We start from the raw sequence: 25,000 nt of genomic DNA on the forward strand, positions 1-25,000 counted from the left end.
CTCTCCCTTCTTCCCTTGGGGCCATCAGGACCCAAACTGTTCATCCTGTTAACCCAGGATCCATCTCTGGAGCATCGGACTCCCAGCTGAGCAGCTTCTTCTGGTTAAACACCTTGCCATCGTGCCAAAAACAGCCAATTGTTTGGCGTTTGCCGTTGGTTGGCACAAAACCATTGCCGAGTCGTTTTCAGCCCTTCCATCCCAGTTTCAGCCTGCAATCGCCTTCCCTTCTCTCCTCCTCCTCAATAAATGTGGGGTCGGTGCTTTTGGATGAAGGAGGCCACAGCTCTGAGGCATTTCTCAAACAGAAAATAGCACTTTGGACCTCAGCAAGGAGCAGAGTTTTGCCTGAATTGGAGGTCGGCAGCTCCGCAAACCATATGGGCCAGAGATGCTGATGCCTCCTCTCTCTGATACCCTTTTTCTTCTCAGAAAATCCCACTGCTTTTGATGTTTTTTCCCATTTTTTGTTATTTATCTCCTTGGACAAAGCTTACCCTTTGAATAACATCCCGCTTCTCTCGCATCTTGAATCAGCCATAGAACAGACAAGCCCACGCTTCCTCACGTGGATGATGAGTGGTGAGGGTATCCACTGAGCCCCAGGATGGATTTTCTTAGGCAGCAAACGCTCCCATGCTCAGGGCTGGTCTGAAGCAGAAATAATAACCAACCCTTCCAGCCCGGAGAGCAAAATCCTCCCTTTTTTCTTAAGTAGGAAAAGGAAAATCTGATGTGTTTGTGCGTGTTCATGGATCTGAAAACATAAACTATGGTAAAGTATCTGCTTATAGTGTGACCTCTTAACCCGAGGGGTGGTTTCTTCTCTTCTGGGGTGAATTCCAGCAAACCACTGTGCCGCTGTGTTTACAAGGAACATGCCTGCTTTCTGTGTTCTCAAGGCCACAGCACGTCCCATTAAAAACCCTTTTCGGGACAAGCAGGGTAGTTTGCATTGCTCGACCCAGCCAAGCTGCAGTGAATAAATACTCCTGCTCCACTGCTTGAAAAAAACATACCTAAAATCAAATTTTAGCAGTCATTTGCTACCTCCTCTGGTTATACATCTATTCTGAGTCTTAAAACATCGATGTACTTGGTCACTCTACCCAAAACCATCCCCGGGGCTTGGAGCGGGCGGAAGGGTGGGTGTCCCTGGCAGCCCAGCCCCAGGCGATCATTGCCCAGCTCCATGAAGGATTTAGCCCCTCTGGGGCCTCTCCTGCGCGGGCTGCCAGCTGGACAGACAAACAGAAGGATGCTGGCTCCCCACCGTGGCAACACGCACCGTTTTAGCTGATGAACACGTTGATGGAGGCGACTGGGCTGGAAAATGATGGATGGCGGGTGGTGGATCCTTCAGCAGCCCCTGTGAGCTCCATCGCCCCTTCAGCAGCTGCCGTCACAGGAGCTGTCTCCGCAAATCCGGGGTAGATCACAGTTCCCACAGGTGGCAGGAGGGTCCCACATGTCCCAATGGTCACCCGGCTCTGTCAACAGACTTCTGTGTCCTGGTGACAGATGAGAGCCACGCTGATCCAGCCAGCCAGCTCTGCAGCAAAGCTCCACGGCATTCTTTAAGAAAGGCCAAAAGCAATATGTTCTTGAAATGAAAACCTCGCAAATACGCTTTATTTACACTGCTGACACTGGAAGGAGAAGCAGATGCTTCTGGTTTGGGTGCCTGTCCAGCTGAATTTCAGGGAAACATGGAGCTCAGAGAGTGGGGGGAGAAAAGCATCAAATCGTACAGTTTGTCACATCTCCGGTTTTAGATATTATAAATCATTCATGTGCTGCTACAGCAAACAGAGATGGGCTCAGCTTTGCCAAGCTCCAGTCTGTGTCCCTCCATGGATTACATTGCCAGTAAATGCAAGTCCTGTGCAACAGCCACAGCTCAGATTGACCCTTGGCACAAGGACTTTTGTTGGCTAATTGTCTTTGTTGCCATAAAAGGTCAAAATAAAGCATGAAGGGATATATTAAGCAGTGCTGCTGACACCTCATATGAGGTATTTATTGGTTTAATATGTGTTCTACGTGAAATTTGACAGGAGCGAATACAGTGTCGCCATCTTCAGGAATTATCCCAAAGTTCTGAGTTAAGACTTCATTCCATCTCTCCCAGCCAAATAGGTGGACAAGGCAAACAAAGAGAAAGCTGTCTCGTTCTCTGTCTGAGATGAAATGCGTTTTCATTGCTGTGTGGATGGGGATAGGAGCACGAGTCAAGCTGAGCTGCTGGGTCTTGGGGTGGCCAAACTACTTTCAGGACCCAAAAATGCAACTGAGCTGAGTCACAACACCCCTGTCCTGGGTACCAGGGTGGTATGATGAGGTGAATCTTGTTCGGGCAGAACTGTGCCTGGACCTGCCATGGATCTGCATCCATGATGTGTCAGCGAGGGCTCTTCCGTCAGCATCCCTGATGCATCGTGGCATCATTGAAATGGGTGAAACACGGGACCCAAGGAGCTGCTTTTTGGCACGTTCAGTCGTTCAGATATTCAGACTAGTTACTCAGGCTGCCAACACTGGACATTGTAAGTGTATCTGAAAATAAATACATGAAGGAAGAGAGGATTTTTCTTATGTCGCAATGAAATCGTCTGTTTCTTAGTGAAAAGGATTCTGAATGAGGGAATTGGCTGAACCTTGTACATTGTGGTTAATGTGCAGGGACTTCACACCCGTTCACCAGCTTATGTCTTTGGGGAGCATAAGGAAATGAAGACATTCATTGTATAAGGTGAGAAGCTGTTACCTCCACGCAGTGTGACATCCAGAGGGGACCGGTGCCAGCGAGCAAAGCTCTGCTCTGATGGATTATGGTTCTTCCCCACCCCTGCCGCATCCTTACAGCCAAATACACTGCTCAGCTTCCCAGGTACAGCCTCCCAGTGCCACCTCTGTAGCCACAATCTGCTTTTCCCCTGATTATCTTGTAAGATATATGTGCAGTGCTGGGCCATGCGGCTGGAGTCGCGCACTTTGTCTTGCAAACGTCAAGCCGTGGGGTGACCCCCGAGTCACGGTGACATCCGATACCCGGGGAAGCTCCTGTTAAATCAAAACCCAGCTGTCAGGAGGAAGCTTTGTGCGGGCTGTGCCCCGCGTTCTGGTCACGGACAGAACCGCTCGCAGCCTGCAGCCCAGCAGATGTGCTGGTCCTCAGCTTCTCTTTTTTTGTCCTCCGAGAGCTGGAAGTGACACGCTGACAAATACCAGAAGTCAGAATGCAAACGGCAGACAACAAACCCACAGTTGGGCTAAACGTTTAAAAAAAGGAGTAGTCTTAGACCAAAGTGCATGTCTATCCATGTGATGTATTAATTTCTATGAACATCAGTGTTTATTTACCACAACATAAGCCGGACAGGTTTATTCTTCAGCACTGGCTGTTTAGCAATATAATTACTTGCCCTAACTTCAATAAAACCTTGATGCATAGCAGGAGTTAATCATCCCCAGTGCGATTTATTTGCCATAGGTGGACCACACGAGATAGAGCTCCCAAAACCACATGTGAGTGAAGGGGCATCGTGTGGCAGGGGACTGAGGTGGCAGATGGAAGGGGCCACCGTGGGACCAGGTCTGGAGCTGGGCAGGACTTGCTGCCTCCTCCCAGCGCCTTGCAGAGCAAACCGGGAGGATTTTCTTTCTGGCTGGCCTAACCCATGGCTTTCCCAGCAGAGGGCATGATCTGCAAAGGAGAGCGCTGATTTCCCTTGCCAGAAACCCTTTCAGAAACCATACGGCAGAAAAGGAACAAGTGTTCAGAGCCAAGAACGCCAGCGGCAGGACGTGTCGGGGCACGACGTGCCCTGTGTGCGCTGGGTCTGGAGCCCTGCGAGGGTCTGGCTGCCTCTCGACTGAGCAGAAAACACCCCCAAAGCTCTTTTAAATGTAGTTTGGATACATTTCTGCCAATTAAAGAAAACTGAGCCAGCATCTGTTAGAAGGAACACACTTGTCCCTCATTTTCCAGGATTTTAAAGCATCGATGTCAAAACAGCAACATTTTCCAAGACAACTCAGTGTCTTCTAGCAACGTGATTTCCTGCAGGGAGCTCAGCCTGTTCGTGTGGCTTGGGTGAGGTCTAAATTGAAGTCCTTTCTTTGGATTATCGGTGTTTCAGAAAAGAGCTCTCTGAAGATGACCTGGTTGGAGAAAAAGGCTTTCTTGTCCGTTTCCTTCTCAGCACCGGCTCCCTGGTTTATTATCAAATTTCCTTTGAAAGAGGCTTCCCAGCAAAGGCATGAGGAATGTTCAGCTCTTGCCTTGATAACGAAGTGAGGCAAACATGCTGTTTAGATTTTAATTTGAATCTCAGCTGCAGATTCTGACTGTTCTGGTCGTTCTCATGACCTGAAAATTCCCCTCTTTGTGCACCACCACATATCTCTTCCAAAATGTCTTTTATTTCAACTTTGTGCTCATATAGCACCGCTGCAGTGGTGTCATTGCTGGCTGACACACATTTCAAAGCATTGAAATGTAAAGTGATTTTCTTCCAAGAGGCGAAGTTTACACGCATCCTAGGCCAGTGCAGTGCCCACTTGGGCTGAACGGTAAAAAATCACCTGCTTGGAGAAACTCCTGTGCCCTAAGAAGGGAAAGATCACAATCACAAGGTGCTGCGACAGCAGGAAGAGCGTTGTGCCGCTGCAAAGCTCAGCGAGGATTTCACACCCCTGCCCACTGGGACCAAAGTGTGATTTACCATTTATTTTACGCTGCTTGGCAGGTGTTGAAAAAGAGAACTTGCACCCAAGATCGTCCTTGAGCTGCCCACAGGGATTGCTCAGCAACGCAAAGCTCCCAGCACAACCCAGGCTGCTCGGGGTTTGTTTCACCGCTGCTTTGCTTTCAGAATATTCTGCTGATAAACAGCAGCCTGGCTGGTTTTCCCAGTTACTCCATTATCTTGTAGCCAAGGATTTCTTCAGGCTTTGGAGGGATTTGTCTGAGGTTACCAACACCTGAACAACAGACAGGCTGTGGATGTGTGCTGGCCTGTCTGCCCCGCGTTCTCCCCACCACCAGCTCACGCTCTAGAAGATCCACCATGGGCTTTCTGCTGTTGCCTATGGATCTCTGGGCCTCACATAAGGGGGATGGCCAGGGGAGGTTTAAATTGGATAGCAGGAAAAATTCTTCCCCAAAGGGCTGTGGGGCATTGGAACAGGCTGCCCAGGGCAGTGCTGGAGTCACCATCCCTGGAGGGTTGGACAGACGGACATGAGGTTCTCAGGACATGGGGTAGTGCCAGGGCTGGGTTGTGGTTGGACTCAGAGGTCTTGAGGGTCTTTTCCAACCAAAATGATGCTATGATTCTATGATCACTTGGAAAAGCCCTTAAAAGCACCATCTCATCTGCAGAGCAGGTCTTACCCTGTTCTTTAAAACTCCGCAAGGACAGGCTGGGCTGCCTGGGGTGGCCCAAGGGACGGCAGTGTCTGCAGGGCCCGCGGAGCCAGGGACAAAGTGCTGTGAAGTTTCGGTGAAGAAAACAACTCCGAGCTCTTGGCAAAGACAGATGGGGCTGTGAACCTTGGCAGAGCGCGACTTGTCCTCGCAGGCACAGCCGGGTCAATGGTCAGACGTGCTGGTTCACGATGCAGCCCGAGCTGCTCGAGGAGTTGTACTTCAAGGAAATTTAGAAAACAAATATAGACCATGTCTGTTAGTAGAGCTGTAGAAAAATCCCCCTTTTAATGATTTTGAAACTTTGTCTGAGGATGCAAACATCTGCCGGCAGGGGAAAGGAAACGCTTTCTATTTATCAGTTGCTTTATCATGCTGTGGGAGGTTTGTTTCCTTTAAATTTGAGAAGGTGATCAGAAGCGGGGGCAATGGGGCCAGGCTGCTGGTAGGCACGCAGCAGCAAAGAAGTCATTTTGCCTTCTGCTGCTTAGATTTAGGGCAGGAGATAGGAGCACAAGAGCATCTCTCTGTCATCTGGGTTTTCTCTGTGTCCCTCTTTGCCAACTAAGGAAACAAATGTGGTTTAAATGTTCACTAATAGAAATCTTGCCAACTTCGGCTGTGATAAAATAATCATCTTATCTGTAGATCTCAGCTCAGCGACTCCAATAACCGACACTTAATTGTACACATTGCTTATCTTTGCGTATGATGCAACTTGGGAACCTCCGTTCCTCAGACCGGGTCAGACGGGGGAAGTTTTAAGCTCCACTGCAGACCTGAAATCAGAGACAAATCAGCCCTGTGACTGCAGCACAGACGAGAAAATCCCACATCCTGGGGTTTTTCTTGCAAATCCATCCAGGTGGAGATGCAGCAATCAAAGCAATGGGGGTGGCCATGCTGATGGGCTCTGTAGTTACCTTTGCAGAGCTTTTGTGTGTCTTTGCCATATGCTTTTATTGTTGAAGACTATTTGGGGAATCGATTTGCCTTTTTGGAGGAGCGTGTAGCTAGAAGATGCTGGAAAGATGTCAGAGCTGCGGGATTGCTCGTTTCTGTGTGTGTATTCCTCAGGTGTTGAGTAGGAAAAGTCCCTCGTGAGTCTGTGGGTTCTTAACACGAACAAGAGCAGCAGCAGCATAACAGATCACCCAGCTCTAAGAACTGCCAGGCTCTACCGAAAACCTGCTTTTATCAGTGTTTTTTGATAGTTCTCCTCCCTGACTTCCCAGAAAATTAAACCTCTTGTGGAAAAGCACCCAATGCAGTATTCTGGGGTTCACACCAAGTTTAGTCTGTCTGAGTAAGCTGATAATCAATTCCTTTGCTTTGGATGGGGAGTGCTATAGTGTTAACATCAGCTAACATCATTTTGGTTGCTGGCTTACTCAAGATTAGTAAAATTCTCATTCATACTATGGAAATTAGTGACTTGGAAAGTAAAGCAGGATGACAGCTTTCCTCCTGCTCAGAAAGGAGTGGTAAAAGCTTTGCTGACAGCTCCATGTCCCCATGCCCCTCTGGGCCAGGGGCCCAAAGAAGGTGCCACCCCGGCACCCGCTGGGTCCTGCTCCACCTGGTACCTGGATCCTGATTTCCAGAGACAAGGGAGAAGCTGCTGTGTTTTCCTATAGGCTGCCCGCTTTTGATGTGCTTGCTGTTTAAGCCAAGTGTTTGCCTTCATTAATTTCTTAAGAAAAGGAGTGTCCTGAGGGCAGGGCCACTTGTCAGGGAAGGCAGGCAAAAAGATATCGAGACCCAGGCAATGAATTCAGAGACGTAAAATCTCTTGTGCCTTGTGCAGCAAACCTGGCTCGTGGATGCTCAGACGTCTGCATGGGCACACATTTGTCATAATTAATGCACACACCTTAAGAAAACAAACTTTTATTAATTACAGAACTTCAAGTAGCATTTTGGCTTCCCTGAAAGCAGCACTTCAGGCTTCCAGAATGAAACCAGTCTGTCACAGTGCACCAAATTATGAAGACATGCTTCTTGCAGAAGGAATCGGCGTTGTTAGGCAACATCCTAATTGAAGGGATTGCATCGAAGTGTTTTTAAGTGACTTGATTCCATTTCTGTTCTGCTTTTGCTGGGTACCCGGCCCTCGGCAGTGTTTCCTTTCAGTCTTCTGAGAAACTGTGTCAAACACTCTTCACTCGCTTCTGGCCCCACGCTGTCCACAGCATCTCTGCCATGGCCGATATCCATCAGAAATAACCACACTTGGGCAGACAACTTCTGTGAATCTCAGAGCTCCTGATGTAAGATGCGTATTCCTCAGGCTGGGGTATTTGCCTCTCCTTAAAACCGAGCTGACTTCATCTGACATGCAAACAAACCAGGGGACAGGGACCTCCTGCCCGGGCAGCACTGGCTCTCGCTGCCCCTTTTCTCAGCGTTGCCTTTTTTTGGTCAAGTTCATCTTGGTGAAGGAGGAAAAAACCAAACAAACACTTCTGAGACCAACTAGAAAAAGCGTGATTGCGAAACTTAGAAACCGTCTGGCGGGCAGAGAGCAGGAAACTCTTCTCCGCTTGCTGTTTGCCTTGATTTTGTGAAGTCTGATCTTCTGTTGAAAACTTCTGTGCTTCTGGTCACCTTGGGCCACCCGGGGAAGTGGTCACAGCTCCAGTTTTCAGCTCTAATAGTCTAAATGCCAAGTAGCTGCTACCAGCAGGGCACACCAGGGCTTCAGTGGTACCAGTTTGAGTGTGAGGGTCCACTGCAGGCTGAAGGTGGGAAGGTTAGAGCTGAAATTCGTCATACTTGGGTTTTTTGCCCCACGTCCTTCTCAGGCAGGCAGAGGTTTATTGCTGTGCTCAAGCTGGCAAGGTGCACTGAAGGTCTCGAAGCATGACGGAGGGAGGCTGTATATGGCATTTTGGCTATTAATACTTGGACTTTGGCTTATTTCTCTTTTCTTTCCATCGTTTACAATGTGTGGATTGCAAGACATATCAGAGAAGTTCAGTCTCTCAAAACCACAGTGTTTAATTGAAGCTGGAGGCCATCTCCTGTGCAAGAGTAACTGGAAGTACCTACAAGCATTTGTGTGTTGGGGAGCATCTGAGGTATCTGGAGGACTTTATGCTCTGCTGATAACCTCCCCGTGTTATTACTCTGTTGTAGCAGCATCTCGAGAACAGCGCCAGGTGTGCACCAAGATGAGGCAGCTCAGCCCCGCTCTGTCCTGGGGACTCTCATGGTGGGGCTGGTGGCACCTGAGGGACAAGCCCAGCTGGGCTGGGTCAGTTTGGTGCTCTCCTTGTTTCTCCAGCCTACCTGCTGAGCCCCATGCATCACCTGGGTTAGAGACATTTTAAGACATAGATCACATCTTTAGTATACAACCATACAGCTCTTGGCCCAACGGATCCCTGAGTAAGCCTCTAAGCACCACTTTATATAATAAATGTTTGGGTTGCTTTAGTTTTTACAACCATCCATGAAATATCAATTGTTTCACCTGCACAGTGAATAAACTCTGGATGAAGAACAATCAAAACGAGCCCATGGTGCTCAAAGTCTCTCCACACGAGCACCCACAGCCCAACTTCTTTGTGTTTCAGTGCCAAGGGGCTCCTCAACCCCAAGCTCCTCACAATAACCAAGACTAAATACATCAGAGAACAGGAAGGTTTAAACTCCACGGTGTGCCGAAATGTGAGCCTTGGTCTTGGTTACCAAACAGTTTTCAAACCAGTACTTTGAAATTGTGTTGAAGAGTCTTCTGTCTCGTGTCACAGCGACGCTTCCTCTGGGAACGGGCGCTATTTTGTTTTTAGTCTAGATCTGTTCGACATGCTAAAAAATATTTTGTAGTAGAAGAATACATTGACAATCCTTAAAATAATGCCCAGGAAATAACTGAGGGACCTGAGAAGGGTGGCAGCCGAGCTGGAGAAGTAAAACAACAACACGCAAGGGCTGCGGGTGGGAGCAGAAGTGCCGGTGGCCTTCAGGAGATCATCCGCTTGGAACAGGGCACACTCCACGGTCACCAGCACCCAGATGATCCTGGCTGTCAGTCTGGCGTTTCTCACCGTCCGTAGCTGCCGGGACTCTGTGGGGAGGAAGGTGATCAGGTAAGCCTCGAAGGCAACGCAGCTGAGCAGCAGGCAGCTGATGTGGGTGTTTGCGGTGAGCAGGTTCTGCAGCAGGGCCGACGCGAACGTCGTCGAGGAGACACCAACGCCAAAGGTCCGCACGGCCACCTCAGAGACAACGCCAACAAGAACCAGCAGGTCTGCCTTTGCGAGGCTGGAAATGAGAACCGCAGTGGACTTGGACGAAACCTTTGCAGACTGCAGGATGATCAAGGTGTACAAACTGCCCAGCAGACCCAGCAAAGTGCTGATGGTGTTTGTAGAAGACAGGACGAGGTATTGGACATATTTAAGCACCAGGTATCTTCTGAGATCTTTCATGTGGTCTCTCTTCATAGAAATGCCAGTTAGGGAAGAATACCTAGGATACATACGAAAAAGAGCAATTAAATGTAAAATTAGTGGGGTAGATTCCAGGCAAATTATTATGTACCTGCATTGGTACAGACTCACGCTGGCATCCTGCACACTCCAGCGTTATTGTGGCATTGCTTGGTTATCCAGCTTCAGAGGTGCTCACTACATGAAGTCCTCAGACTGCATCAATTGTTAAATAAATCACATATAAACCCAAGAAATAGCGTTTTATTATAGTTCACACAGAAGTCATTGCAGGAAACAGGAATAGTTCTGGACTAATACTGGAAAAACTAAGGTCACATTAGGACTGCTTTCATTATGCAATTTTTTTTCTGTTTGACTTTGTGGGTCAATTGAAGAATGAAGAATTTATTCTCTAGTGTTGCAGCAAGAAGAAGATTTCCATTTGTGCCATGTAGAAGAACAAATGAGATATGTATTACTCATTCTGGTACACAAAGAAGTCATGAACTAAAGCGAACGCTGTCCAAGAAAAGTCCCAGTTGAATCAGTAGCTGAGAATTACCCTGCAAATACCCATTTGATTTCCTTTTCCTGTCATTAGCTCAGCTCTTTGTACACATTCATATGGTGGCTATAGCTTCTGGATAAAACTGAATGCCTGAGCGCAGTGAGGGAAATGGCAATAAAATGCAGATGCTGGCAATAAATGACAGATGCTGGGCTGCTGGGGAGCAGGGGGCTCAGCAGTGCCCGCAGCTGCTGCCTGCAGGAGCCCGAGGGGGGTTTAAGCTTTGCCGAGAAGGGATGTGGGCTCTGGTTCGATAAGTAGGTGGCGAGAGCATCCTCGTGAGCTTTGGGCTCTATGCAGAGTGGAGCTCCCCAGGGCCACACCGGCTGCCCCATGGCTGGAAACTGGTCCAGTGGGTGCCCAGCCCCAGCTATGGCACCATTTAAAATGTTTCCCTAATGTTCTGATTTTGTAACCACACTTCTTTGGGAGTGAACAAAGAGCCAAGACCCATCTCAGGCGTTACTGCTCAAATGTATTGGTTAAGTTTCTTTTCAGGGAGTGGAACAGGCTGCCCAGGGCAGTGCTGGAGTCACCATCCCTGGAGGGTTGGACAGACGGACAGGAGGTTCTCAGGACACGGGGCAGTGCCACGGGTGGGTTATGGCTGGACTCGGTGATCCTGAGGGTCTCTTCCACCCAAAGTGACTCTGTGACTGTGTGATTCTAAGTTTCTTTTTCTTAAGTATCATTAATAAAACTTAAACCCAACTTGCTGTCCCACTGGTGGGGTATCTCTTGGCAACCACTAGCATTGTACTCCCTAATCTTCGGAGACCTATAATTAGACACAACTCTAATTTGCCACTGAGGCAGCTATACTATTATATTTCCAGTTTGTTTATTACTTGAATCTCCTGATGCATCCAGTTTACGAACCAACTGTGAGATCTGACCTGGAATCTGAGGGAAAGTTTATAGACCCGTGGGAAGGTGGACAAATGAGCAGGGTCCTCATTGGAATAAAGGAAGAATTAGATGGATGTTGCTAGATAAAGTCTGTGGTTTAAAATTCCTGAGCTTGAAGAGGTTTATCCAAGAGCACTTTGAAACTGGCTGAAGAGTTTCAGAGTTATTCATGGCTATCACCCAGAGTCTTAAAAGACACATGGCAAAAGTTCCAGAGAACTTGAAATGGCCAAGGAGGGGCCTGTCTTTAAAAGGGGTCTGTCTTTAAATTGGATCAGTGGTGAAGGGATCAGAGATTTAGCTAAATACAACAATGCCGTTTATTTCATATTTGGGCACAGATGTCCTTATGTAAATTCTCAGTATTCCTGATGCGAACGCCTTGGAGCTTGTACTCCCGAGTTTTTCCAGTACAGTTGCCCAACAGGTTTGGGTGGGTGATTTAGGCCTGGCCTGTTTTCTCCTTTGATGACATGATAGGAGATGATAATTCTGAGTGATTCCTACAAAAGGTATCAAGCCAATTTTTCAGAGAGTGGGATTCCCATTGCTTGTCGAGACTCGTTCTGTGCCAGGTTGACTCACCCAAGATTCACGTACACCTTTTCTCTTTTTTAAAGTGTCTGAGCCAACTTGTTAGTGGAATCGTTTATGGAAGAGGTAGGCAAAATGTAGTCCAGTACTTCAGGTGAAGTGCGATACAGTTTATCTTACCCTAGTTTTCCACAGTGATTAACTAGAAAAATGATTCTGCGCTTTCTGTTTTGAGAAAATCTTTGTGAAACCAGTGGTCCAGGTGGCTTTGCTTCACTGCTGAGGATGCAGGAGATGGTGAAGAGGAGGGTTCATCTCTGAGCAGTGATGTCTGATCATTGGTTTGGCCATTTGTTTTGACACAGAGCATCAATTAAATTAAGATCTATAGGAGCAAAACCATTGGAATCCACAGTGTGAAAGCTCATGCCGCTCACTGGCTGGAAGTAGAGGAGAACCAAACTGTGATATACAGTTGAATTCTGATTTATCTTGTTACTCCAGCAAGCTACTCCTTCTTTGGAAAGGTAAATTAAGAATGTTGTATCATTTTCTTGGATCGCAGCTTGTTTCTGTGTACATTTTCTTTGATTACATTTTGGAGGAGATAAATTTCACGCCTTGAAAAGGACCTTTGCTCATTTTCCAACTGATGACTGTTGTGAATTGTCGTATGCTGGGCGGTACATGTAACCCGGCCCAGGCTGCTGTGTTGAAGAGCATTCAGGTAAATTTGAGGCGGTGATTCCCAGAGGAGGGGTAGTAAACAAATCAGCTGGATGCTGAGCAAAACACGCAGTTCAGTGACTCAGGGATTTTACATCTCGTCTGGAGAATGTGGAAATAAAACTTTGTTGGAAAACAAACCAAATCGAACGAAACTTTTCCATGTGAACAGAACCAGATTCCTCCAGTGAACCTGTCTCCTCCAGGTATTCCATCCATCGTTTTTTGTCCACTTAAGAAGTTTGAGAGGAAGACACCGACCGACACCTGGATTTACAGCAGAACTTCATTGTGTCCTCATGGAACATTTTAATTCTGAGCTTCTGGGCATTGGGTCCTATATTACACCCCAGGATTTGGCAATGAGGCCATGGACTCTTCTAATGATGAGCATTAGAAAAAGGTGCTGAGCAGATGGTATAGCTGGAGGAGGCACCCAGAAGCAGCCAGTCCAGATGCTAAGGAGCTCGGTGTGTTTTTCACATCTTCCCTTCTTGGAAGCTTTGGCATTCCACGTAATGCTGCCAGCGTTTTACATAACACTGCCATGTACTTTGGGCAGGAACTGGAGTTTCTGGCTGGAAGATGCCTTCCCATGTTCTGTTCGCTTGTGTCAGGGTGTCCTGCCTTCCGAGCCACGGCTGCCCCGGGAGACGGGATCATCACAGACGGGATCATCACAGACGGGATCACCCTCCTGCCTCCCTCCACCCCTTTCGCACTATGATTTACTGGCTAAAACTCCCATCCAGAATGTGGCAGAACCAGGTTTGATTTCCTCCTTCACCACAGGGCATTTAGATGTTTATCTCTCGTGGGTGTCCCAACCAGCTGGCTACAGGTTGTGCTGAGGCGGGGACGCTTTTCGTATCACCTGAAGAATCTGGGGCACAGTGTAGGAGAACAGCTGACACCTGGGCAAGGGGCAGGCATCAGGAAAAGGCTCACGGGTCACAACACGGGTGGTTGTGGGTGTTTGCTGGGGAAAAACGGTTCTGATACGTGCTCCAAATGCTGTTTGGAGACATCTGCTCTGGTAACTTCAACAGAACTGGGAGATGTTCCCAGGTACTGGAGCTCAGTTCTTGAGACAGCCCCGGTGGCTCCCAGCACAATTTGGGTGCCTGCCCACACACACCCTCCTGAACACTGGTGGGCGTGGGCTGCGATTTAGCAGGAGGCAGGCGCTGCAAGGATGGGTTGAGGGTACGTCCTCTTTGCTCCGTGCCTGAGATCAGTCTGGGGCACAGCCCTAGTCAGGCATCCCCTTTACAGACGTAAGATTAAAGGGTCTTTGGGTAAAGAACAGAGGAATGAGAGTGCAAAGTCGGGTCTGAAGCCACAGGCTCCTCCTTTGGAGAAGGGGGCTGCCAACAGAGCCTTGCGGAGCTCCCACCACCAGCACCATCCTCCAGGACCAAGCCATCAGCTTCTGTCCCCCGGTGAGTCCCCCCAGCCCACGCAGGACCCCGGGAGCAGGAACAGCTGCGGGCCCTCCTCTCTGCCCCGGGTAGGGACCAGCAATGGGGCTCTTTCCAGAACAGCCACTCCCATCCAGCCAGAATGGGGGAAGAAGCCAATTAGTCTATTTATTTACAGTTTTCAAAGCAGCCTCTTGCGGTGTTTATTGTGGGTCACCCACGGGAGGAATCCTGCGCATGGACAGTGGCACTTGGACAGATTTTATTTAGTCCTTATTCAGCTGAAACCTCAGCTCGAGCTCATGGGAGGTTCCCTGAACTAACACTTGGCGTTTTCAACGGTGTTATTTTTGATGTTCGCAGAAATTGCTCTCCCGAGACACTTTTACAACTTCCAGCTAATACCAATTTCTCATTTGTTATTGGTATGGTATGTTATTGGTATGCTGTTCTAATTTGAGAGCTACGCAGAAATATCTCCTGCTCTTAAACAAATGCTTCCTTTCAAAATCCCTCCTGGAATTGTGTCAAAGAATACGCAGAAGAGAGCAAATTTGAAACCCAGGTTAACGCTGAATATCCTGACCGTAATGAAGTGGTATTAGCTTTTGTTTAGTTTAAAAGAACAACTACTTACATTTGTTGGAAAACGCAGCCAGGGATATTTTTCTGCATCACTGTGTTCTGCGTATGGTCTGCAGCGGAGCTAAAATGTGCCGTTTCTCTTGGATTGCTTCCTGGTCTTTATATATAGCATCACGTATTCAGCACCACGTCAGAGCACGGGGCTACGCTAACAGAATTTGTTTTGCTAGGCAACATCCCCGGAGCTGGTTTCACAAGAATGACTCGCCTGAATCGTGGCAGCTATTAATTTTCAGCTGTCTGGAAAAACTGATGCCCTGCGTGGAAGGGGAGTCCCAGACACTTCCTCAAGTACGTGCTTGGCGATGGAGCAGATTACGGGGTCTGATCCTGACCCCGTCTGGGCGCTGCGTGAGCTAACACAGATGATCCATGCGTAAAAAAAGTTATTTAGTTCCAAGGAAAGAAAAGATGACCCCTGGCGTGAAAAGCGGCGCTAATTCGAGCCGAACTGGGCTATCCCCGGTGAGTGTTTGTGTTGGTGTTGCCTGGGATACCCGGCTTTGGTGCTGATTGCATTTACACTAACATTCTTCTCCAGGTATGATGTTGGTTAAGCCGAGTTCATCCGTGTTTCAGGGCAGGGGAGTCTCTTTGTGAGGTCTTGGTGCAGTGGGAGAGCGGAGGAGCATCCTGCAGACATGGTGGAGCATAGCAAACCGGTGTGTTCACAGCCGCACGCACACGGATCCGCAGCCCCGGCCCTGTCGTGGACACCCATCTCACGCCCGGAGTCAGCACATAAAGGCTGTGAATTCCAGACGGTGACGCTGCATCCGTTTCTGACCACCGGGGAGGGTTCACTGCTAGAAAAGATACAGCAGCTGAAACCCAGGGGCTGCAGGACAACCCGGGACCCCGCGGGTTTGCGGGGTGCGCTGGGTTTACGGGTGTGCCGGGGACGGGACATCTGCCCAAGCCAGAGAAAGCCCCAAAAGAAAGAGATTTGACAGGTTGGTGATTGATATAATTTATGCTTTGATTTGTGTGTATAAATATTTACTTTTGTATTTGGTTTTCATAAGGAAGTGTCAGCTCTTGCCAAAGGCTTTCCATAGCAGTTTTGTTTTTTACAGCTACCATTTTTCTTCTCTTTGCTTACTTTGCTGGCGTGCCCGGCTGATACAACACAACCGTCGCCTGCAAGAGCGTGAATTCTGCAAACAAGCTACACGCTTTCTCAGCAGTTTGAATTTCATCATGGCTTGTGGAAAAGAGAAGGCAAACCCTTCTGTTTCTCCAGGGCACCACCCATTTCGTCACCGACTCTGTGAAAACAAGAACAAAGTAATAAAATCCTGGGGAAGGGGAGGTGAGACAAGGTGAGATGGGTGAGATGGGTGAGGGGGGTGAGATGGGTGAGGGGGGTGAGGGGGGTGAGATGGGTGAGGGGGGTGAGGGGGGTGAGGGGGGTGAGGGGGGTGAGATGGGTGAGGGGGGTGAGATGGGTGAGGGGGGTGAGGGGGGTGAGATGGGTGAGGGGGGTGAGGGGGGTGAGATGGGTGAGGGGGGTGAGGGGGGTGAGATGGGTGAGATGGGTGAGGGGGGTGAGGGGGGTGAGATGGGTGAAGGGAGTGAGATGGGTGAGGTGAGTGAGATGGGTGAGATGGGTGAGGGGGGTGAGATGGGTGAGGGGGGTGAGGGGGGTGAGGTGGGTGAGATGGGTGAGGTGGGTGATCCAGACCCGCGCCGTGTCCCCCTTCACCTGCAGAGCGGGGACCGGCCCTGGGAAAGGCGGCTGGGATGAAATCTTTAATCAGTTCCCTCGGTTAATTTTTACCCACGTTACTAATCACCCCGATGACTGCGGCGTTCAGCGCTCCTCTTTGAACCCACAGGTATCTCCCTTGACGCAAGCAGAATGAACACAGCATCTCCGACTGATTTCTGCAATGGCATGAGATGGTTCCCGGTATTTTTCCATAGCCTGTTTATTTTGCGCTACACCTTTGTTTGAAGGCTCTGGCCAGCTCCATACATTGATTAGAGGTGCTCTTTACAGCTGATGACTTTTAATTTCCTTCCTTGACAACTGAAATACAATTTAATTCAATTAGAATTCAGCAAGAGGCAAGAAAAGGTTCATTTTGTTCAGTGTGCTGTACTTTTGACAGCAGCGGATTCCCAGCACTCACACCTGAGAACAAAGACACACACACAGGGCATGAAGCACGTGAGGAGGCAGAAACCCACATCCCCTAGCTGGCCACAAAAGAGAACTGAGCTCATTTCTGTGGTCTTCCGATAGGAATTGTGTTGCCAAATTTGGAGCTCACAGCCTATATTATTGTTATTCCTGAAAGCGAACCAAAGAGGCAACATGAATGTCTCCAAGAGTTGCTTCGCATCCAAGCAGAGGGAAAATGGGAATGGGTTGTGTCACTAGGAGCAGCGGCTCCGCTCCATTGCTTCACCTTACAAGTGGTTTTGTTATTTGGTTCACATTTGTGTGATAACATTGCCAGGAACTGACCATAACAAGGCTGCTGCATCCCCAGGCTTGGTCCACTCGCAGCTGTTTGTAGTCGCACCCAGCGGTGACAGCAAATTTACTTCTTGGAGTGATTTTGTTTGAATGTTGGCAGCCCGAGCATCCCCAGTCGCTGATGCTGTTGGGCAGTCGGGCACAAGAAGAAAGCAGTTTGTGCTGGGTTTGAGCTCAGGGTACCAGCCACGTGCATCCCGTCATCCACCCGCATCCCACCATCCACCCGCATCCCACCATCCACTCGCATCCCACCACCCACCCGCGTCCCACCATCCACCCACATCCCACCATCCACCCGCATCCCACCATCCACCCACATCCCGTCATCCACCCGCATCCCACCACCCACCCGCGTCCCATCATCCTCCCACATCCCACCATCTACCCGCGTGCCACCACCCACCCACATCCCATCATCCACCCACATCCCATCATCCACCCACATCCCACCATCCACCCGCATCCCGTCATCCACCCGCATCCCACCACCCACCCGCGTCCCACCATCCACCCACGTCCCACCATCCACCCGCATCCCACCACCCACCCGCGTCCCACCACCCACCCGCATCCCACCATCCACCCGCGTGCCACCATCCACCCGCGTGCCACCATCCACCCGCGTCCCACCATCCACCCGCGTCCCACCACCCACCCGCGTCCCACCACCCACCCGCGTCCCACCATCCACCCGCGTCCCACCATCCACCCGCGTCCCACCATCCACCCGCGTCCCACCATCCACCCGCGTCCCACCATCCACCCGCGTCCCACCACCCACCCGCGTCCCACCATCCACCCGCGTCCCACCATCCACCCGCATCCCACCACCCACCCGCATCCCACCATCCACCCGCATCCCATCATCCGCTCTTGCACAGGCAGCAACTTGATGATCTTGAGGGTCTCTTCCCAGCAAAATGACTCCATGATTTGAGGTTCTATGACTGGCAAGCTGACCTGGACACGCAGACGTGCAGTTGCTGCTTCTGTTCTGGAATGGATTCAACACAGATTTACCAGGAAAATGTTCTTTGCTGTCTTGGGGACCCTGGAGGAGGAGACACATACATTGGTCCCCTGGACTTCCTTTGGGAACCATTTCCTTGATAAACATTTGTGACGCTTCCCCTAAAATGAGCCCAATTTCTATTTTCTCCTGAGGAAAAACAGAGTAAATATCAAGGGAATTTTTTCCCAGTGACTGCATTGGAAGAAAATATTTGCAAACGTGTTTCTCAACTTGTCATGAGTTGTTTCCCAGGGTTATCTTGGTCTGAAGCTGAGACTTTCTTTGGGGGTTTTTGGAGATTTTCTTCCTGATATCCGGGGGTTTGTTTGCCTCGTTTATTTATTTTTTTTTAAGAAAAGTTTTGTTCAGGCTTGTAAATCGAAATAGCAAATTAGCATTGAGTAAAGAATGGTGAACCGCTGGAACCGAAAATTCAGGTGTGAACTGAAAACAGCCCACGAGGTCTGGAGACATTGCAAATGGTCAAGTTTAGTAGAATGAAATTCCTGTTTCCCAACAGCAGCGGGAAATAGAAGATTTGCTCAGGTCTTGTCGCGTTTTAATTTGGGATGGTGACCTCCAGATGAGGTACCAGCCTGGACTGGGCCTTGCAGGTCCTGTACAAGCAGAATTAATGTTGTCCCACATCTCCTCAAATGCATATTTACCTGGAGTAAGGATATTCTCCAACCTTTATGCCTTTGTGGCAAATGGAAGCCAAGCAAAAGCTCGTTGTGGTGGTGGGATTTAAATGCATACTCATCGGAAAAGCCTAAAGGAGTATTTGAGATGTGGAGTTTAGCTGGAGCGTGGCAGCGTTTGAGGAGATGGCAGTGGTTACCGTGGGTTATCTTCATCTGCCACGGGGAAAAGGTACTCGACAGAAAGAAAAATGCATTATTTCTTCAACAAAAGATCTTAGGAGCTATTTAGAGTGTAATTGTTGCATAAAAGAATGAAAAGAGGAAACTCGTTCCGTGCTACTCCCTTACCAGTAGATGTGTTCTCTTTGGACGCATGACAGATATTAGGAAATTGTTTCCTCGTGGGATCACACACATGGACAAAAATAACTTACATAGAAAACCAGTTAATTAAGAGAGCAACCTAATTGCACCATTGCCAAACTTCAGGCACCCTGAGCAACCTCACAGGGAATCCTAGAAAAACACTTTGGAAACACAGTTGTCCTAAGGGAGTTATTTAGGCCTCTTTAATGCTTAGGTTGTTTTAATATTGAAAAATTGGCCATCGTCCACTATTGCCAAGATTTCTTTGTGTTTGTATTTAGCATTTTTGACAGTAAATAATGTAACTACCGACAGGCAGGTTGAACCTGGCAGTGCAGTCACTGGGCAGCACATGCAGAAAAATGAGTGTACGGGCAGCTCCATGGATGGAAGGGCTGTCCTGGAGAGGAGACTGAATATCGGGGGGTTTCATGTTCAACACAGCCCCCGAAGGCAGCACAGCTGCTCCTCCTGAGCAATCACAGCTTTATATAGTTCCCCTGGTCAGGAAAGGGCAGGTGGGGTTGTTAGTGCAGAGCAGGAGGGGGGTGATTGTTGGTAACTGCCTGGCTGAGGTTGAGAAGGTTGATTTGGTTTTGATCAGATCAGCTGGGATTTGGGAAAGGACGGAGCCGTTTCCATCTCCATTAGTCCTGGCAGCACAGGCTTGTATGAGGAAGCAAACAAGGAGTTAGAGGTGAGAATATTGGCACTTTTCTATTTCCTCAAGCCTTTGCCTTTTCTTATCTGCACCATTACCTATTGGCTTTGCTTTCCCACTGCAGCTCACCCAGGGTGCTGTAGCAGCAATGTTGTAGGGTCCTGCTTGAGCTGCTACTGTTCTTTTGCTCCTTGTTGTCTGTAATAGCGATGCTGTAACTCTGAGAAAAGCTTGGAGGCAGCATAAACGCTTATTAAACAAAAATTAAACATTCATCCTGATCTCCTCTTTCATTCATCGCATCTCTCCTGCTCCTTGTTTTATGTGTGGCTACTGCGCTGGTTTGGTTTGCAGGAGTTTGTAACAGACGTGGATAAAATTGCAGTTAAAATGGAGCGAGTTGCAGTACTGTAAAGAATCCTCAGTTCACTGCAAACACCCTGGAGGTTTTTCATGGCAAAGACGGAGCTTTGGGCAAATTGCTTGAGACAGGTAAACCAGAGAGAGCGGTGGAAGAGCATCGAATGGGCTGGGACAGCCGGAGCTTCTGTGACCCAGGGCGACAGACACGAACGTTTCGATTGCTTCTCAAAACATTCTGGTCTTAGATCAGAGAAAGTTGGTGTCGGAATCTCCAGGGCTTGTCACTTGGCAGATCACAAGTCTGTTGAACCTGATAAAAGATCAAGAGAGAGTCTGGAGGTAGGAGAATTAACAGATATTTTAACGGGGGAATTACCAGAAATGTGTTGGGTTTGGTTGGTGTTTCTTCGTTTGTTTGTCTGTTTGAGGCCACACCAGTAGTTTTCTGAAGAAAATGACTTTTACTGCCAGCTGAAACTGCAGACCATGCATTATCTGCCTCCCCAAAACTCTGCCAATGGTGTTGGTGACAATCGCCACAACCTGCCCAGAGACGGCTACAGAATTCTCAACTTCCTGCAGTCTTGTTGGGATTTGGGGATTCCAATAATTAATTGGGGGGGGTTTTGTCATTTTATGGGGATTTTTAAAAATCTTCTCTTCTGAAGAGAGACCTGTGAAATGGGACCTGGGACCCATCTGCTGTTCCCAGCAGCAGTCAGTGCAGAAGCAGGAATACTGAGAGCTGGTCCTCGCCGGGGAGATGTGGTGGGTACTTGAGCTGGTTTCTGCACTAACACGACCCTGTGGATTTGCTAGAACAGCCACTGCCTCCCAAAGCTCTGGTGTTTGCAAAACAAAAATAAAGGCTAAATAATGATGATCCTGTTCTATGGAGTCCTGCTGAGCCTTGGGGAAAAAAACATTGTGGGAAAAACTAGAAAGAAAACACAACACAGAAATAATAATGCACACAAGGACCACTAAATAACTAACGGAGCAGACCAGGACTTCAGCGGAATGGAGGGCTTATGGTTTCTCTGAGAGTCTGGAAAACATCAGCTTGATACTTTTTAATTCTGTTCTAATACAGAACTTTGAAAGTGAGAATGAGAAGCTGGAATTTGATTTTTGGAAGGCAATGGAGGAACGTGGACGTGGGCAGATGAATCGGAAGACAAAGCAGAAGTCGGTTGTTAGGTCTCACATTGGGCAGGCACGAAATGCCAGGCAGAGAGCAGCCAGCGGGTTAAGCACAAGTATCTCAACAAACACCCTTTGACATCAACGTCCCATCAGTCTCAGCCTGTAAGTTAAGCAGAAGTTTAGCTGATTTATCCCAGAACCACTCAGATGGCCAAAAAAGGCCAATTTTCCTGAAGTAGGATGACCTTCAGGGAGCACCATAAATCTGTCAGATATGTGCAGTTTGCAGGGCGGTCTGAATTCTCTGGAGAAGAGGCTGGAGTTGGACACGGGTTTTTGTGTCGATCCAAAGTCAGAAGTCACTCCTGAGCCTCGCTTTGCAAAGCCAACACGGTTTTGATGCACCAAAAGCCATAAAATAATCAGATACCACACTGCTGGTGTGCTTTATATCAACGTGTACTTTGAGTGAAATGAAACTTCCTAAAACTGGCTTCAGGGAGCCCATAGAAAGTTGAGGAAAGAACTGTCTCCGTCGGTGGGCACCGATTGGTGACCCACATCCCGTAAGTCACAAAATGATGGACCAGAAGCACTGCAGGGGTGATTAAGACGTTGCTTGGCAATGGATAACAAATTCCAGTCTTTATAGGCAGTGACTATGACACTCCGTTAGCTCTTTGCTTCTTGGAACACGGACATTTACTGGAAGAGACTAAAAAGGCATTAATTCCAACATGAGTACATCTCCATTTTGCAAAAGCTCCACTGATATCTGCTGGACAGGGTATGTTATTTGTCATCCCCCATGGGAGACTGGTAGAGGTTTTCATTTTCATTCTCTTTTCCCGAGTAACAAGCGACAGGATGAGAGGAAATGGCCTCAAGTTGCACCAGGGGAGATTGAGGTTGGATCTGGGGAACAATTTCTTCCCCAAAGGGCTGTGGGGCACTGAACAGGCTGCCCAGGGTGTGCTGGAGTCACCATCCCTGGAGGGCTGGACAGACGGACATGAGGTTCTCAGGACATGCAGCAGTGCCAGAGTTTGGCTTATGGTTGGACTTGATGATCTTGAGGGTGTCATCCAACCAAAATGATTCCATGACATCAAAACATCCATTGCTTTTGAGTTAATCAAGAGCAAATGCCCGCTCATGAAAACTCCTGCAGGTGCCCATTGGCAGATCCTGCTACGACACCTATAGGAAAATCCTCTAGGTTTCAGTCCAGTGGAAAACAAAGCCTCTAAACCAGAGACTGGCAGCTGTACATGGAGCTGAGCAAGGGGAGCGGAAGGGAAGGAAAAGCGTGATCCTCTTCAGCCCGTTTTTCACCTTTTTTTGAGAGATTCTTAAATCTGCGAATAAATGCCTTCCATGATACTTAGCTTGCTCGGTGAAGCCAAAATCAACTTTTCATCCTGCAGCCGGTGGCAATGGGCAAAGCAGCTGAATCAGGGCAGAAAAACAGTTGCTTCCTTCTCCAGTGAGGGTTTGGGTTTTTGTTTTGAATAAGATAGCACCCGCTTCTCAGCATGTCAGATAAGAGAAGCTGCAGGGAGAAGCAGGTTATGTAATTGTAGGGCTCAATGCACAGCCCAGGGAAGGCATTTCTGGGGCTGGTTAGAAGTTTATGGCTTAATTAAATCCAAGCGGAAAGTATGGGGCAGAAATATGGGAAGTTTTGAAGCAGCGGATAGCAAAGGGATAAGAGAAAAAGCAGCTTGGCGTGGTGGTAAATGCCACGCAACTCTTCTCTCTGATCAAGGATGTGACACCAGTGACATTCAGGAAAGAAGAGGGTGTAACTGTTAAAGCCCAAACTTCTACTATTTCATTAAACTTCCTGGTGATATCTTCCACCATCTGTTCCAGAAGCAGAAATACTGAAGGTGGCCACCGGTGGCTGTGAGAGCAGGTTGCTGGGATCTAAAGTCTCCATATCTGAATCTCAGATTTGAACGAAGAGCCTGTTAAGTATGTCAGCATCCACCAGCGGGTGTTCTCCTTACAGTTTTCCTTTTAAATCAACAAGAGAAAGAAGAAAAAATGCAAGAAAAAGCCCCAGACCAAACATTAACAAGAAGAGCCCTTGAATGCTTAGAGAACAGGAAACTTCTACCAGTGTTTCCTCTGGTGTCTTTGCCCACTTTACTTTGCATATCTGCTGATCTGTATTTATCATTCTCATGCTGGATGTCTCAGTTCTTGTTGCCTTAGATTCTCCCAATGCAATTACAAATCCTACCCTTGCTTTAGTTGTTAGATGAGGCAAAATGTTTCTCTGTTGCCGTGTTGCTGTTAAGTACTGTGGTTTATTTTGATTCCGAGTGGATTGTTTTGGTCATTTTCTGTTTGGGTTGGCATTAGCCCCTGGATATTTTAGCTGGTCGGCAAACCCCTCTGCACTGACACGGAGGTGCATGTTCAACCATCATCACAGCTTGCAGCCTCCTTTCTCTGAGGGCTTAATTAGGATTTACCACGTTGATTTTGCATTTTTTTTAATGATACCCTTCTAACATCTTATTTTTCTCCCCTCTCATGCAGGGTCCATCTAATACCAGTGGTAATTTGCTCCTTTGCAGATGCTGGAAGCCCGGGATTGCTGGTCTCCAAAGACGCCCACCAGTGATCCCAGCTTAGCTGTGGACATGGACCTTTCCTCGCATGAACCAGCCAGTAACAGCATCATCCTCCTGATATAGATTATTCATGGGACCTCAGTATAGCCCAGAAATCAAGGGATATTATCCTCAGAAGAAACAATAAGACAGACGCTCTTTGCACAAAACAGTGAAAGATGTTCCCTGTTCCAGATCTGTCACAAGTTGAGCGTCCCGGTCACTCAGTGGAGCAACCAGCCCCTCTTCCCAGCATCTACGGTGGGGCAAAATAACCTCTGTGTGCAGAGCTACCAGGCTTCTCACGGCGGGTTGACCTGGTTGTTAATGGGTAGGAACTGCAGAATGAGTTTCCTCCTTGGAACCGGCTTCCTCGGTCACATCCTTGTGTTTCCAGGCCAAAACTCTGAATAAGAGCAGATAAGCGTAGGTGCAACCTTGATAAAACGCGAGATGCTGGTAGATAAAGGAAGTAATTAAAAGGTTGAGGCATATGTTTAATCAGCAAAGATTAATCGTGCAGGTTTTAGCTCATCTGGTATTTTTTCTTAATTAAGAAACAAATCTCAAAGCACAAATGAGGCCATTTGAAGTGAGGGGCTTTCCCAGAGGTGGAGGTGGAACACACCAGCACGGGGCAGCCTAAGGAGCATCCGGGGCTGGTTTCCATGTTTGTACAGCGACCGTGGAGTTGTTCTGATGAAAGGGCTTGATCCTGGTCGAAGTTTCCTAAGAAAAGACTCTGCTGGAAGCCAGTTGGCAAATTCTACAGTCCTGCTGAAATACGAGACGAACGCGGTCCCTGATGTTCCGCGGTAACGTACTTGACTTACGATGTGTCATAGATAACTACCCGGCCATCCTCAAATACCCAACAGCAGCGTGTATCTAAGGATGTACTAGATAAACAGAGGTTGGGTTCATTGTAAAGTGTCCGTGTCAGTGTTCAGATTCAGTGATGCACACAGATCTGCCTTTCAGTTTAGATTTTAAAAGTATTTCCAAATGATGCAAGTCCTGATG

General features: G+C 48.3%; 1 protein-coding gene and 1 long non-coding RNA gene across 2 annotated transcripts; one reads left to right on the forward strand and one right to left on the reverse strand.

Annotated features, from left to right (window-relative positions):
- Positions 1 to 7,160: 7,160 nt before the first annotated feature.
- Positions 7,161 to 14,736, reverse strand: LOC139828864 (uncharacterized). The gene is made up of 2 exons (XM_071813611.1): positions 14,666 to 14,736; positions 7,161 to 9,907 (listed from the first exon to the last, which is right to left on the reverse strand). The coding sequence occupies exons 1-2, from the start codon at positions 14,701 to 14,703 to the stop codon at positions 9,211 to 9,213; spliced, it is 735 nt and encodes a 244-aa protein (XP_071669712.1). The 5' UTR covers positions 14,704 to 14,736; the 3' UTR covers positions 7,161 to 9,210.
- A 293-nt stretch (positions 14,737 to 15,029) lies between these two features.
- LOC139828865 (uncharacterized) lies at positions 15,030 to 17,674 on the forward strand. The gene is made up of 4 exons (XR_011740922.1): positions 15,030 to 15,138; positions 15,253 to 15,626; positions 15,750 to 15,995; positions 16,512 to 17,674. It is a non-coding gene; the product is annotated as an uncharacterized lncRNA (long non-coding RNA).
- Positions 17,675 to 25,000: the final 7,326 nt, after the last annotated feature.

The sequence above is a fragment of the Patagioenas fasciata genome, chromosome 11, assembly GCF_037038585.1.
Source record: "Patagioenas fasciata isolate bPatFas1 chromosome 11, bPatFas1.hap1, whole genome shotgun sequence".
NCBI lineage: Eukaryota > Metazoa > Chordata > Aves > Columbiformes > Columbidae > Patagioenas > Patagioenas fasciata.